Here is a 15,880-nt window from a genome sequence, read left to right on the forward strand (position 1 = left end):
CTTACCTAAGAATGAGGTCAGAACCTTCATCAGCATGTCCAGTAGAGCTGCCCGGTCAGTTTCAGTCCTATTTACTGTATAACTTCTGTTCTACCTACTACTCAAGAGACCTGCACCAGAACGTTCTTAAAAGCATAAAGCATGCCTCATCCAACAAGTAATCCAATCTCAAATGACTCTTTTAACACCACCAGATAAAAAATTAGAGATAAACTACACAATTCACAGAGGAAATGGAGACCCCAGAGCCTGTCTTAACAACCCAGGAACCAAAGACTAGTTATACTAGACTCCTTCATTAGCTAAAAACTGAACTGTAAAATATGCAGCTCTGAAGCTCTCTGCTGACATGTTTTTCCTCTCTCTTCAGCTGTACTCTGCAGGTCTATACAAGCAGTCAAGCACACCTTAAAAGGACTCTGCAAAACACAACCTAAACAATAGATGACAAAAGCACGCCTACCTCCATCGAGTTAACACTGCCTGCTTGGAATGTCTTTAAAACTACTATCCATAGAAAGCTTGGATTCATACTTCGGATTGATACTCAAAACAAGAGCTGTTTAATTATGAAAAGATTTTAATACAGTGCAAATAGCGCACCAATCTTGAATTTTTTAAGCTTTACAAAACAGTAGTTGTCCAATCAAAACCAAATGGCAAACCAGCAATTGACTGACATAGTTTATTTGATGTTACAACCAGATGAGCAGCTTCTCTCCAGAATAATTATTCCTGCACTTCTTCACAAAATCATGTAGTCTGTAAAGGAAAAGAAATATCAGTTCCACAAGAATAAAACACATTTTTGTAGTCACACCACTATACGGCCCGAAAAACTGGTTACCAAAGAAGCCAAGGCCAGGTGAACAACAATGCCTTTCTTAGAAGAATGCAAAGTACAGTGAAGTCTTGAACTGTCATGGCAATGAGAGCCTAGATTACAGCATTTCTCCAGACAAGCTCAACAACCTACAATTGCTTTGACAGCCTCCTGCTTAAGACATTATACTCACTATCAACTACCCACTATCAACTCCCAGACAGTTACTTAAAAATAAGCCATTCACAATCATTTGCAGTAAAACCAGACTTTGGTCTGTAACTGCTACTGCCCACACCATATCCAATTCACTTATGTTTCTGCAGCAAAGATAGAAAAATGAAATCTAGGACTTGTCTAAAATGGTATCAGGATTGTTTAGAAGGCATTAACTTGAAGTATCAGCAAGAAAAAGTTGGCACCAAAATAGAAGTCATGCAACTTCAACCTATTTAAGACAATACAAACCTACCCTACCCTTAGCACACTTACATTATTTAAAAACAAACATGTTTTACAGTAAGACTAAATATCATCTTTTAATAACAGTAAATCTGAGCTTAGCCTGAGCCATTACTCCAGTTTATCTGCCTATCAGGTATCTCATGCAAGTTGAAGTTACAAATTATCAGCTCACTAGTAAGCACAACAGTGAATTTTAAAATATTTAAGTCTCCCTTAGTCTTCAACTCTTGCACTATGTTCTATATCAGTGCAAGTACCATGCTCTTTGCATAAATAAACATTGAACCTACATCATGGTCAGACTACAGGCCACCGAACGTGTACTCTTACAAAGCATTCCGAAGTCATACCTGTTGTCCGTTTTCCATCTTAAGTATGTGCAGTTACTGAAAAACAAAAAGCATTACTTAATAAGAGAACAGTTTTAATCAAGGTCCTACTACTGCAGAAGATACAGACGATAACACAGACAACATACTTTTTTCAATTGCTACAGAGCAACGTGATAGGAAAACCTTGAAGTCTAGACTACTGTAGAAGCTAAGGACTTAGGTTTCATGCATTCCCTCAAACTTAAGATCAGATCTAACAATAGCTGTTTACAGCTCAACTAACTCTCAGGATGCAATTGCATGTTCAATTATACCTCCAAGACAGAAGGCCTTTATTTGCCTATCTATTCACATTACTGTTTAATTATGCTTGAAAAATACTTGTTTGAAAGGCTCACGTGTCAAAGGCTGTCAAAAGTGACATTTGTGCAATAGTGATGTTAAAAGACATGGGTTTTTACTCTCAAAACTACAGACTTTCCTTTGAAGTCTAATAATCAAGTCCCTGCACACTTCTGAGATAAACAATTGTCACATATCATGTAGGTGGACAATAAAACATATTTCAGGATTTCTATTAAAAACTGCAGACAGCTGTTAAAGAGCATGTTGAACCATGCCACATCATTATGTCCAAACACATGTTTTTCAAGACAAAGCTTTAAGACAGAAGTGTATTCTGCAAGCTTTTTTCTGTGATACAGCATAGAACTCTTCCCAACCAGGTTTTCCAGAAGGCATGCCAATTAGTCTTTAGTTTATGCTTAATGCAAAGACACAACGGTTAACAAAGCCAGTGAAGAAGACCTAAACCCTGTAGGCATAAACTAAAGGATTATCTTAGAGGACATTCAAAAAACTTTAACCAAAACAGTTCTCTTATTACTGAGAATGCATGCTAGTTTGACAAGTACTTGAAAAACAAGTCTAGGGAACTAGACTCTAGGGAACCTGCTTTGGCAGGGGGGTTGGACCCAATGATCTCTCGAGGTCCCTTCCATCCCCTACAATTCTGTGAAGCCACATGCTAAATGATAATTATCACAACACAACCGTGTCTTGACTTCTAAAATGCTTATAGGCTTTAAGAAAATTTAGATGAAACAGACAGTTTTAATTCAAGTGACAGTTACTTAACCATTCTGTATTAACACTCAGTAACAGCCACATTCAAGTACCAAAATTCTTGAAGGGAATAAAGTCACCCACACTACTGCTACCAGTGCAACACTGAATGACTCCCTTAACACTTAGAAGAGGGTGCTCTTTTTACAGTGTTACGTTGCAAACGAATCTAGAACTTTGCTATTGAAACAGCACTGAAGAAGAAATGAAAAGAGGTTCCAAACAATAGCTAGCTCTCACCCCCAGTTGTTAGCTGCAACGCTGATTTATCATATCTAATAACTACAAGGACTTCATTTACACAGGAATAATTTCTCACAACAATTGCTGTGATTTCTGTCTTAGCTTTGAATATCGCAGGCCAATAGTTAGTTAGAAGTTTAATGCTGACAGTTTCGTAGTTAACAATCACTGTCTCAAACACATTAAGCTGTGACATGACTTAAGTTTTCATAAAGATACACAACTACTTTTGTGTAAAGGTCAAGTTACACATGCAATTGCACCACACTACTTTGAACCAGAGCCTGTAGTGTTTTGAACTGATGTCTCAAATCAACAGCTCTGCTTTCTTCTCGATGGGAATTCCTTACTTTCGTGGTATTTTGCTATTTTTGAAAATCTCCTTGGCTATTAGCCAAATTTCACTTTTAAATCACACAGAATAAAAATCATTATGTAGTCATCTGAACCTTTACAGGACAGACAGTTGAAGTAAACATGTATGCATGCAAGGCAGTACAGTGCTTCCATTTCAAGAGAGAACAAAGTGTTTCAGTGATTCAGTCACCACATCCATGCTTATTTCCAGTACCTGCTAGATACTTCATTTCTGATGGAGAGTCCCCAAGGAAGTAGAAAAAAGCAAAAGTGAAGATTACTTAAGTTTGAGATGTTAAAGCAACTTAGTAGCTACAAAGCTAAGCATCAAAACCCATCACCCTCTCCTCCCTCATTAAAATACTGTTGCAAAATCCACCTAGTAGCACAAGCCTACTCAGTGTTTTCCCAGGTGCAAAATTCAGCAAAGGAAGGTGAGGGTCTTCACAGCCAGGCTATTACGTAGCTTTGGTGGTTTTGGTTGTTTAATGATAAATGAATTCAATCTCCCTCCAACCTGCATACCTTTTAAGTTTGTATCAAGTTCCAGCCACAGCACATGAAGCTCCCAGCAGGAAGAAAACCCCCAGTTTTCCCAATCAGAACCTCAGAACCAATATAAAGCAGCCCTTCCACCTTGTTCCTGGTTACACAGAGTCCTTACCACCCACACCACTACATATCCTTAACAAAATTTCAAATAGAACACTACCTTGGCAGACTAAGTGTTAGATATTTAGGCAGAGTAACAAGAGTTAAGAACATCTAATTTGTATACTGAATGACTAAATTACAATATTAAAGCAACATGGTTAGATTTAAGAAAGTTTAACTTCAGTCAAGTGATGTAGGAAACAATCATTTAAGAAGCACGGTTTCTTGGTGTATCAGTTAAGCTGCAGGAGTGATGAGAAGAACTAAGCTACTGAGCTGGTAAGAAGCTCTATATGACCACACAGATTACCTTCTGTTATCCCGTAGAACAGGTAAAAGAAATGGAAGAAAGACAAAGTTATTCTGTTGAAAAATTTCTACTTGACATTTCAAAAGTAACATACACAGTCCAGCTTACAGATCATCTCATCCTACCTTCTTGCCAGCACCGACGTTAGCCTTAGCTGTGCCTCTGACTTTCTTCATTCTGTTCTTACGTTCCTTCCGCTGCTTCCTGGAAGTCTTCTTCTTTTCATACAACCCATGCTATCAAAAAACAAAGTTATATTTTACGTCTGTTTGCTGATACTAACTTCCAAAATGAAGTTTTCATGTTTTGAGCTGAAAGAATTGTACTATTCCTGGAACTTTGAAATACTGTTTGAACCTGAAATACTAAATAGCTAGAAATTTCAGTAGCTAATGAATGACACAATAGAACAAGCACTAATATCTTCTATGGATCAGTCCCCTCTCTTACACTTCAAGATCTTTAGTAGCAATTAGTTGACTTTTATTACCCAATGTCAGAAATAGCACTGATTTTGCCTTCCCCATGCCACCTATAATAGCCTATAAAAAAGGCAACCTACTTTTCAAACGCAAAAGCTAATCTATACAGTACTTTTAACATCATTTACAGAACACTGAATTCCCCATATACATCAGTACTTCCACAAACTGTAGTTTTTATACACGTAAATGAGCCACTGAACACTTGAAAGCCATCCCTATCATTTTCTAGTTACTGGAAAACAAAACCTACCCTGGCAAGCCTGTGCTTTGGTTCATTTTTCTTTGCATAGTCGAGGGAATCATAGATCATGCCAAAACCTGTTGTCTTGCCACCACCAAAGTGAGTTCTGAAGCCAAATACAAAAATCACATCAGGGGTTGTCTTGTACATTTTTGCCAACTTTTCCCTGATTTCTGTTTTGGGGACGGTGGCCTTCCCAGGATGAAGAACATCAATCACCTAAGAAGACATTAACAGGTTGTTATAAAAACAAAAACCAGTCAATATCCAGTACAACAGCCATGTGCTACACTCCCACCACAAGCTTAAAATTTGAACTTATCCACCTTAGCAACACGAAGTATTACTAATTTAATACAGAAATGTTCTTAACAGCTTCCTGCTTATAATGACAGGTCAGCTCACTACTTTGGCATCAAGATTTACTTTCATTGCACACGAAGACATTTAAACACATAAGCTCTTACACAGTGACAGCCAAAACAATTTCCAGGGCCCCTTACTTGTAACGATTAAAAGAACACCTGCAGCCCAGAACCAACAAAAAAATAAAAGCATTTTTCACTATTTTTACCATCTGCTTGCGCTGAAGCAGTCTGTTTGTCATGAATTTCCTGGTTCTGATGGTCACCGTGTCATTCTGCAAAATAAGTATAAAAAAGTGAAACAAAATCCTGGTTATATATATATATAATTCCAAGCCTAACAAATATATAAACAATACACAGTAGAGTACCAGTCAATAGTTCACCACGAAGTAACAGCGAACTCACAAGTGTGAATTCATGTGTGTGTCCTCACAAGCACACTTGTCCTAAGCTATAGAAAACACCTCAGAAAAGTACACTGAACTAATTCCAGTTTGCAAGCAATACAGCAACATCTGTGCCCCCGCTATCCTAACACACTGAAATGGCTTTTAATGAAAGACGTCAATTGTAAGGCCGAGTGCTATAGTAACGCACAGACAGCTTCCTTTGGGGGACTAAACGGTTGGTCTCATTATGCTTCTCAGCAAAGAACAGCCATGAAGCCAGTACACGAGCAGAGCACACCGCACCCCTTTCAGGGGCCAGAAGCTGTGCAGCACTACCCTAACATCAGGGCATCCGGCCTCTCCGTCCGGGCAGAAGCCAGGCGACACAGCAGGGACCCGGCTCCCTACTGCCCGATACCGCTGCCAGGCCGCAGCAGCCCCGTCGGCCGGCACAGCCGGTGCACGCACCCCGTCTCCCCCATACCCGCCCGCCGCCCTCGGGCCGAGCCCCCCCGGCCGTGCCGTGCCCCCCAGAGCCCCCTCAGCGCGGGGATGGCGGCGCGGCGGGCGGATGGCGCGAGCCCCTCACCATGATGGCGGCTGGCTAGCAGGCGGCGGGCGCGAAGAGGAAGGGGCGGCGCCGCGCGGCCCGGCATAAGGCGGTGGGGCCTCGGCGCGGGGCGGAGCTGTGCTGGGAGTGTTCGGCCCAGCGCCGGGACCGGGGGGAGGCGACCGGGGCGGCGAGGGGGGTGCTTGGGCTCGGGGGCGGGTCGCGGTGCCTCGCGTCAGGTCCCGCAGCGGGTTCTGTCGCTGACCGGCTGTGCCCGCTCGTCCCTCTGACGGGGTTTGGGCACCGGCTCGCAACCGGCGTCCCGCGGGAGGCCGCACGGCCCGCCCGGCGTGGGGTGGTGCTCGGTGCTCGGTGCCGGGCTCCGTGCTGTGATCCTTGTCTGCCGCCGGCCCGCGGGGCTGCGCCGCTCACCGTCGCCATGGTGAAGGAGCAGTTCCGAGAGAGCGACGTGGCCAAGAAGATGTGAGAGGGGCTGAGGGGGGGCTCGGCCGGGGCCGGGGGGCGGTGGGGAGCGGGACGGGGGTGGAGGTGTCGGTGTCCCCCGGGTCGCACTCAGCTCTGTGTACCCCCTGCCAGAAGCCACATCTGCTTTGGGATGAAGTCCCCCGAGGAGATGCGGCAGCAAGCGCACATCCAGGTGGTCAGCAAGAACCTGTACAGCCAGGACAACCACCACTCCCCGCTGCAGTACGGCGTGCTCGACCACCGCCTGGTGAGAGGCTTATCAGTCTTCCTTTAAAAAACGTCCTCTTCGTAGAGTTGCTTAAAATTGTGGAAATAATGTGAGATAACTGGAGTACGCTGTTCATTCGAAATACGTGTGTATGTGTCTCCGATTTCACAAGCTCTCAGTCGCTGTGCCAGCCGCTTCCTGCGTGGCTTGAGAAGGTTCCACAAAGCATCTTAAGGGGCAAGAGGTGTTTGTTCTGCCTGCCTGTCAGAGACCCAGAGATGGTCATCTACAAAGCATCACGCAGGAGACCCGTGGGCTATAGATCGCTGGCAATAGCTGGATGAGTTAGCATCACTGTTACCAGGATTGGCAGTGTGTGAAAACCATTTTTACTTCTTAAGGGTTGGGCCAAATGTAGTGCTACTGGCATGCTTCTAATGCTGGAAAAAAAAATGCTTAAGTGCTGTGGGTCTGCTGTCAGGATAGCTACTAGCTTAAAAACTGTTGCATCTTCTGTATGTTCAGCTCATTATAGCTATAAATTTCCATTATTAGTATGTATTTCTTTTCTCTCACAGGGAACCAGTGAAAAAGACCGCCCCTGTGAAACCTGTGGAAAAAACCTAGCTGATTGTTTGGGACATTATGGGTACATTGACTTAGAACTGCCCTGTTTTCATGTTGGATACTTCAAAGCTGTGATAGGCATCTTACAGGTAAACATAATTATGATTTGTTATCAATATCTAGGCTAGAGAAACAAAATGATCAGTAAAGATGGATTTAAAGACGTTAGTTTAGAAGACAAGAATAAGGCTGCATTATACATATTTTTGGATATTGTGTTTTGTAAAGTACCCATGTTTAAGTATCACTCTTAGTAATATAAAGACATCAGTTTTATTTTGTGATTTCAGACTCATTAATCCATTATTTTTCTATAGTAGTTTGAGCTGAGTGTAGGCAATGTAACTTACCCTTTAGAACATTCTAATAAAACAAAGCTCTGTTTGCTTTGTATGGATTGTTAAGGTCCTGCAGAACTTACATAAGAATTTACCTTATTGCCTGTATTATTTTCCCCTTGTCCTTTTTTTTTTTTTGTTACACTATGAGAATTTATCTTTCAACCAAGACTGCTGTATTTCAATAAAAACTTGCATACTATTGAAGAACCTAGGTTCTAATAGCTGTTAAAATTCTCCATGGCTGCATTAAACAACCATGTTTATGTGTGTTTATATTAAAGATGATATGCAAAACCTGTTGCCGTATCATGCTGTCAGTGGAAGAAAAAAAACAGTTTTTGGATTACCTGAAGCGACCAGGCCTTACGTATCTTCAGAAGAGAGGGCTAAAGAAGAAAGTGTCTGAAAAGTGCCGAAAGAAAAACACTTGTCCTTACTGTGGTGCCTTTAACGGTGAGTGTTGGCATTAGTAGTTAGTGATAGTTATCTACTGTGATGGTTTTTACCTTGGTGGCTGTGGTAGGCATCAAAATCTCAAATACTCATTCCATAGGTAATGGGTAGTTTCTCCGGCCTTTCTTAAGAAACAGGAAGTTGCATTCTTAATGCCAAGCACGGGCTTATTCACTTCTCATGTATGTGGATATAGACATTGACCTAGTAACTTATTTTGTTTTACATATCTCTTCTTGGCAGTGAACAATATTTAATACTTGAATAATGGCAAAAAAAGCCTTGATCAACCATATATATATATATATATATATATATATATATAAAATATTGGAAGGTTTAGTCAGTGATCAGTACCTTAACATGGAAGACTTTAATTTTGATTGAACTTCATGTAGACTTTACTTTTGATTGAACTTCATTTGTCATAATTCTGTGAAGTTATTCTTCATAAGATTAAATATGTTTGTCATTCTCTGGGAGGGTAACTGATTTTGGAACAATTACTTAGTTGTTTTAAGTTTTTAATTAAAAAAAAACACAACAACATTTATTTGCTTGCAGGAACTGTGAAGAAGTGTGGTTTGTTGAAAATAATACATGAAAAATATAAGACCAATAAGAAAGTGGTAGATCCCGTGGTATCCACTTTTCTCCAGTCCTTTGAAACTGCCATAGAACATAACAAAGAAGTAGAATCCTTATTGGGAAGAGCTCAGGTGAATTTTATTACAGCTTGAATTTTATGCTAGTTTTTGTGCGTGAAATAAAACTCCTCAAAGGTTTTCAGTGTAGCAGCTTAAGGTGGTCCGGTACTTCTGGATACCAAGACACGTGAAGCATATTTGCCATATTGTTAGCATTGCAATAACATTAACTTGGCAAACAATGAGCAGCTTTGTTTATTAGATACATACTTTTCTATCCGTAAAGAAGGGAGATGTTCTTGGTGTATGAAACTTCAAGAAGCAAGAAAAAGTGTAGGCTCATAGAAATAGCACATTTACATATGGATTTACTGTAACTCTGAGATGATTGTAATACACAGAGATATCTTCTTCAAAAGAACTTAGTATTGAGGAGGAAAGAAGAGGCTTAATCAGCTTTTTTGTTTCATCCAGCTTTGCATTGTGTGCGGTTGTGTTTTCTTTTCTTAGCAAGCTGGAAAGATTTCAGGGTAGATACATGAACAGAAAAAGGAATGAGCATTTTGAATTTCTTATGCTGCATCAATAGCTGTTCCATAAGAGAAATAAAGTTTGTATTTATTTTTTTAAAAGTACTAGAAAGTATTGTAATTCTTGTAAGTTTCTACTAATGAAATGAGAGAAAACATACTTTAAGTTTGTTGTAACATTTATTATATTATTTTGACAAGGAGCTATGAAATACTGCTTCAAAAAAAGTAGCATAAGTAAGTACAAGGCAAAACACATAAGTTAAAATGAGGGGAGACAGACACAAAGAAAACATACCAAGTGTATGAGACAATCAAAAGTTGGAGTGAATAATCAGTAAATGAGGGGAGGAAGGAAGGGTTGAAAGTTGTTACTTGATGGCTTAATCTTGACATTTTCTGATGGATTTTGTAGGAAAACTTGAATCCATTAGTAGTATTGAACCTCTTTAAAAGAATCCCAGCAGAAGATATCCCTCTGCTTCTAATGAATCCAGAAGCAGGTAAGCCTTCAGATTTGATCCTCACACGACTCTTAGTGCCACCACTGTGTATCAGACCCTCTGTTGTGAGCGACTTGAAGTCCGGCACCAACGAGGACGACTTGACAATGAAACTGACAGAGATCATTTTCCTCAATGATGTAATAAAAAAGGTGAGTCATTCTTCAAGCTCTCTGAGACTGTTGCCTTCTAAAATATTTGGTTAGAATTTAGTACAGGAAGTGGTTTTACTTATCTCGTTGTTCCCAGTCTATCAAGCAGTCTGTACTGTACTGCTGTGCTGTTTTGGAATTTTATTGAAAGAAATAAAGTTGCTCCAAATGGAGCTGGCTATCTGGCTGCTTGCATTATAGGACTTCCTGAACATCTACAGGAGCCCATAGGAGAAGACTTTTTCATTTGAGTTCTTGTTTGTAAACTTTTTTTTTCCCCACCCCTGTCTATCACTATAACATTTTTGAGTGTTTGCTTACAATGAAAACATTATACTATACCTAAAGGGTTATTTTCTTTTGTGTATGCCTTAATTTTCTTTACCACATTTCTATTCTTCCTTTATTCTGCCATTCTTGTTCTTAAGAAACAAGGTTCCGTTAACATGGTTATCGAACTGATAGAAATGCATTTGACAATTTATTATTTGTTTAGAGGAACAGCTCTACCAGGCTAATTTTTTTCAGGATTTTCAAAACTGGGCTTTGGCCAAGAAAACAATCAAATGAGCAGTAACTCCCACGACTAAAGAATGATTAAATTCCGGTGATTTTCCTGGCTGTGGAATAATATTAGCTTAACTTCACTGGCTTGGGAAAAAATAGCAATTTAAACAAATGCATATTTTTGTGAGTGTTTGTCAAAAGATGCTAGTCGTAAGCAATTAGGTTTTCTGTTGGGTTCTCTTGTGAACAGCCTTATGCTATAGCAATGTAAAGTTATCATGCCTTTTTCATTTCTATGACTATGAAGGGTTTTTAACATTATTTTCCAAAAAAGTGTTGTGTTCAATATCAGAAAAAAACATCTTGACTGGTTTAGTCTATTGCTATGCTTATTTTCTGAACTGGGTGACTATTTTGTTTAGCACAGGATATCAGGAGCCAAAACACAGATGATAATGGAAGACTGGGACTTCCTTCAGTTGCAGTGTGCCCTGTACATTAACAGTGAGCTGTCGGGAATTCCTCTGAACATGGCACCTAAAAAATGGACCAGAGGTTTTGTTCAAAGACTTAAGGGAAAGCAAGGTTTGTCTAGAAAGCTGTTTTTAATGAAGTCATAACTATTTGGTATTCCAAAGCACGTCTTTGTTACTATTGTGTTGTGCTGCTGTGATGCATGTTGAAAGATGTTCTAATGTGCTCTCCTAGCAGACAGCATTTTGAAATCAGCTTTCTCTATAAGAGTTTTTCACTTGCTTGTTCTTTTAGGTCGTTTTAGAGGCAATTTGTCTGGAAAGCGAGTGGATTTCTCTGGCAGAACAGTCATTTCCCCAGATCCTAATTTAAGAATAGATGAAGTAGCAGTGCCTATTCATGTTGCTAAAATATTAACTTTTCCTGAAAAGGTGGGTAGTGTAAAACCAAAACTTCTGTACCTTTTTGTTTTGTTTTTTAAACATATATCAGTTTTGTCCTTCTTCATGATCCCACTGTAAGAGGGAGTAAATGTGTGGTTTATATGTTCAGCATGTCATTCAATGATGTTTTGCCAGTTCTGTTGCTGCTGGTAAGTGAAGCTTATAGTATCAGATATATACAAGTGCTGCGAAAGCATATGGGGTAAGGAGTGACAGACATATCTAGAGAGAACGGTTCAGCTTGATGTTGTTTAAACTTTTATATAGCTTCATATGTTCATTGGTGTAACTGTCTGAGGAATGGTTGTGTGGTTTTTTGATTTCTGAATTTACTTCCCAGATTTCTTAATGTAATTTCACTGTGATGTTGTGCTCTAAAACAGGCTTAAACTTTCCTCCTCTATTTCCTCCTGCCTGTTCCTTTCAGCAGCTGAGGCTGTGAGGGGAATTCTCAGTTGAGCCTAAAATTTGAAAACACAGAACACCAGCAAAAACAAGAGGTCTTGAAACATGTTTCGCTTGTTCATGATTGAAATCTTTATGCAACAGGTTAACAAAGCAAATATTAATTTTATGAGGAAACTTGTCCGGAATGGTCCTGATGTTCATCCTGGAGCCAACTTCATTCAGCAAAGGCACACACAGATGAAAAGGTACCTGTCATTAATGATTCACTTTTCATCTCTCCTCACCAACTCATTCTTACTGTTTTGTGAAACCTGTAATGTCTACAGGGGTTAAAATGGATCTTAATTTTTAGCATTTTTCATAAAGGGCAGTAACAAAAATCATCACCTAAAAAGAACTCACACACTAAACCTTAGGAGATTATATGTTGGATTTAAATATCAAGTGTACATAATAAGGAAATAAGGATAGTGAACTGCAATTAGGTTGCTTTATGACTGAGCGTCTTTTATTTAGCATAGAGGCTAAGATACTCTAGATAATATAGAACTGGACTGAGATGTGCATTTTGGGTCATATTGACAGGTGACGAATGGAAGCAGACAGTATTGGTCACTTTGTGCTGGCTTTTTTTATGGGAGGGCTAGTGTGCAGTCAGTTTGTGGATCTTCTTATAAAGAGTGATGTTTTACATGGGCAGATAGTGATATGACAAAGGGGAATGGTTTTAAACTGAAAAAAAGGGTGTGTGGGGGTTGTATTAGATGTTAGGAGGAAAAGTCTTCGCTATGAGGGTGGCGAGGCTCTAGAACAGGTTGCACAGAGCAGCTGTTGATGCCCCGTTCCTGGAATTGTTCATGACCGGATTGGATGAGGGCCTGGGCAACCTGATGTAGTGGGAGGTGTGCCTGTCCATGGAAGGGGAATTGGAACTAGATGAGCTTTAGGGTCCCTTCCAACCTAAGCCATACTATGATACAAAACATAATTGTCTGTGACTGAAACGGCCTATTCTCCATGATGTAATTGAAACAAATACTTTGTATGGATTAGCTTTTTTCTTAGTTCTTGTAGTATAACTGTAGTTTTAACTAACACTACAAATTTGTTCATTATTTAAAATAGCAACAAGGCTGATGTTTAATGATGTAATCAACACCAGTTTTGTCTTTTAGTCATTGTAGTACAAATGCTCCAATGTTTAATGGAGGAACTTGCATTATAAACACAGGATTTATTTTCAGTTGTCTTTGTCTTCTGACTCCATTGTCATGTGTTACTATAAGATTTTTGAAATATGGAAACCGAGAGAAGATGGCCCAGGAGCTGAAGTTTGGTGATATCGTGGAGCGGCATCTTATAGATGGTGATATAGTCCTGTTCAACCGACAACCCTCTCTTCATAAGCTGAGCATCATGGCTCACATTGTAAGTGCCACAGTCTAACAGACAGATAGTGCATCATGCGAACATTAGGTGGCCTACCTTTGCTGCTGTTTGAAATAAACAGCTTCTCTAACTGTGCAGGGACAAACATGAACGAGGTGCTGTTTGCATGGGAATTAATGTGTAACTGGGTAGTATGCAGCCTGGACGATTCTGTGAATAGCCATGATTGACCTCAGTATCTGTTCTTGTGTAAGGACTTCATTTTTGTAGAGTTGATGTGGTCTTTACAAAGCATATGGTGTTCCGTGCTTTGTATAAATATTTCTTGTAATGCAACTTAGTTAAATTTGTGTAATATAATCCAAGCCTGGTTTCTGGCTGAGTTGAATCCTATGATCAGAAATTTTCATTCATGTCTGTAATAAAGAGAAAGTATAAAGCCTACAAGGAAGCATTCGGGCATGTTTTTTCATCGGTTAGCATGCTTGACTGCATGTGCATCACTTTTTTTTTCCTTCTATTTACAGGCTAGAGTAAAACCTCATAGGACATTCAGATTTAATGAATGTGTGTGTACACCATACAATGCAGACTTCGATGGAGATGAGATGAACCTTCACCTTCCTCAGACAGAAGAAGCAAAAGCAGAAGCACTTGTTTTAATGGGGGTATGCAGATCAAGTTGGTGTTGGGATAGGCCATGCCTTGTAGTGCTTACGTTGCATATGAAATCTGAAATCATCATTAAGATGCCTGGGTATGGATAGTATGCAGCTGTGAAGCTACCTGAGAATCATGCAGAAGGGAATTAAGAATAACTAGGGCTGTTAGCCTTAGAGGAAGTCTAATAGATATGTATTTAGCATTCCTAGAAAATCCAGTATTTTTAAGTAAGAACATGTCATTAGTATGGTTCTACTTGACTACTGTTAACAACTGCTACCAAGATAGGGTGGCTGTTACTGAACAGATGCGTGTTCTGGTCTGACAGCCTGCAGTTTCTGGATTATGGCTAAACTGGAAATGAGGCAGCAGTAGTGTGCTTGTACTGGAGTAATAGTTACCAGAGAAGGCAGGATACAAGTAAGGTTTTAGGAGGTGAAAAGGGAGAAAAGATAGTAGGTGGAGGGATTTGGTTGTTGCAGCCATTGATACGTAGCATGAAAGTGGAGTCAGTAGCAATAATCTAAGGATTTTCCAGTACATTGTTCCTTCAGGGCAAGTGAAGGTCAGTACTACTACAACAGTTCATTACAGCATGTATTGAGTTGCTGAATTAATCTGAGAGTTTAAAAAGAAAGCTTCCAAAAGGAAAAATGAAGCGCATGACCTAGGCTTCTGTGAGCCTGCAAATAGTTCAGGCAAAGCTGTGGCAGCCACATACTGCCCAGGTGGGGATCTGGGGACAAGTAACTGGAGCAGTAATTTGTATGACTGGGAACTCATACTAATTACCCTGATTTTATTAACCGATCTCTTTGCTGTAGAATGATGTCTGAGGAGAACAATTTTAGTTTATGTATATGATGCATGTTAAAACATACTGGTTTTAGTATTTAGTGCATGTGATAGATATATTTTTAAAATATTCAGGAGTGAAGTGGGTACCTAAATACATTCGACTTCAGTGTCAGATCTAATTGCCGATCCTGACAAAGCCTAGCAGTATTATGCAGGAGACTGAACTGTGACTTTGCATCTTGGTTGTTAGTTAAGTCTCCAAAAAATTCAAATATATGCAAGATCTTCCATAGCTAGGCTTAGCTACAGTCAGAAGAAGAAGGTTTTGCTATCATTGCTGACAAAACTGTCTGAAATAGTAGGTTTACCGCTGAATAACAAGTGTCTTCAAGTGTGTAATTTTTGTCTTATGTCTTACAGACTAAAGCAAACTTGGTAACACCAAGAAATGGAGAACCCCTCATTGCTGCTATTCAAGATTTCCTTACAGGTGTGTACATAAACTTGGTTTAGAGCTGTGTGATTTAACAGTTCTGTAAGAATCACTTCCCTCTTTATAATTTTTCTCTATTAATTTAAAATTTTCTCCTTTCACAAGTCAAATTGACAGTATGAGAGTAAGGCCATTGTTGGTCAGAAATATGATGATATTATTCAGATTTCTTCTCATACTGTCAACCTTTGTAGGTGCAATTTTCAGTAGCTTAGCATATGTTCGGCAATCTTTTCTCTGATGTTAAAAGTAAATGTTTAGGGTCTTCATGTGCATTATGTAATGTAAACTCCTTATAATTATGGGAGAGAATTTGAACTCATTAGCCTAAAATGAGTTTTAACCTATAGTAAGTACTTTAAAGTTTACTTATATATTTGAGAAAAGTCCAATGAATATTGAGAGAAAAAGTGTAA

General features: G+C 39.6%; 2 protein-coding genes across 3 annotated transcripts in view; one reads left to right on the forward strand and one right to left on the reverse strand.

Annotated features, from left to right (window-relative positions):
- Nucleotides 1-562: 562 nt before the first annotated feature.
- On the reverse strand, nucleotides 563-6,482 carry RPS24 (ribosomal protein S24). 2 transcript variants are annotated; one of them, XM_035552243.2, is made up of 7 exons: nucleotides 6,382-6,463; nucleotides 5,610-5,675; nucleotides 5,045-5,254; nucleotides 4,435-4,545; nucleotides 3,560-3,577; nucleotides 1,639-1,674; nucleotides 563-762 (listed from the first exon to the last, which is right to left on the reverse strand). In XM_035552243.2, exons 1-5 carry the CDS (start codon nucleotides 6,382-6,384, stop codon nucleotides 3,572-3,574), a joined length of 396 nt encoding a protein of 131 aa, XP_035408136.1. In that variant the 5' UTR covers nucleotides 6,385-6,463; the 3' UTR covers nucleotides 563-762; nucleotides 1,639-1,674; nucleotides 3,560-3,571. The 2 variants fall into 2 exon arrangements, with proteins under 2 accessions (XP_035408136.1, XP_035408215.1); XM_035552322.2 differs by lacking the exon at nucleotides 3,560-3,577 and having other exon boundaries at nucleotides 6,382-6,482.
- Nucleotides 6,483-6,555: 73 nt separating this feature from the next.
- POLR3A (RNA polymerase III subunit A) overlaps nucleotides 6,556-15,880 on the forward strand; it is a 36,119-nt gene continuing 26,794 nt past the window's right edge. The window contains exons 1-12 of the mRNA XM_035552118.2: nucleotides 6,556-6,825; nucleotides 6,940-7,075; nucleotides 7,615-7,752; nucleotides 8,286-8,457; nucleotides 9,022-9,176; nucleotides 10,050-10,289; nucleotides 11,219-11,381; nucleotides 11,565-11,701; nucleotides 12,263-12,366; nucleotides 13,408-13,549; nucleotides 14,038-14,178; nucleotides 15,392-15,461. Of these exons, the coding sequence (XP_035408011.1) occupies nucleotides 6,782-6,825; nucleotides 6,940-7,075; nucleotides 7,615-7,752; nucleotides 8,286-8,457; nucleotides 9,022-9,176; nucleotides 10,050-10,289; nucleotides 11,219-11,381; nucleotides 11,565-11,701; nucleotides 12,263-12,366; nucleotides 13,408-13,549; nucleotides 14,038-14,178; nucleotides 15,392-15,461 (1,642 nt within the window). The 5' untranslated portion in view covers nucleotides 6,556-6,781. The remainder of the gene's footprint in view (nucleotides 6,826-6,939; nucleotides 7,076-7,614; nucleotides 7,753-8,285; nucleotides 8,458-9,021; nucleotides 9,177-10,049; nucleotides 10,290-11,218; nucleotides 11,382-11,564; nucleotides 11,702-12,262; nucleotides 12,367-13,407; nucleotides 13,550-14,037; nucleotides 14,179-15,391; nucleotides 15,462-15,880) is intronic.

The sequence above is a fragment of the Cygnus atratus genome, chromosome 7 (genome assembly GCF_013377495.2).
Source record: "Cygnus atratus isolate AKBS03 ecotype Queensland, Australia chromosome 7, CAtr_DNAZoo_HiC_assembly, whole genome shotgun sequence".
Classification (NCBI taxonomy): domain Eukaryota; kingdom Metazoa; phylum Chordata; class Aves; order Anseriformes; family Anatidae; genus Cygnus; species Cygnus atratus.

Bases quoted from the DNA above. Each gene is read 5' to 3' on its own strand.
- RPS24 (XM_035552243.2), bottom strand. The intron at 5,255-5,609 runs GTAAAAATAGTG...ATGTCTTCTTAG, and splicing joins TGCTTCAGCGCAAGCAGATG to GTGATTGATGTTCTTCATCC. The intron at 4,546-5,044 runs GTAGGTTTTGTT...GTTTTTTGATAG, and splicing joins CAAAGCACAGGCTTGCCAGG to CATGGGTTGTATGAAAAGAA.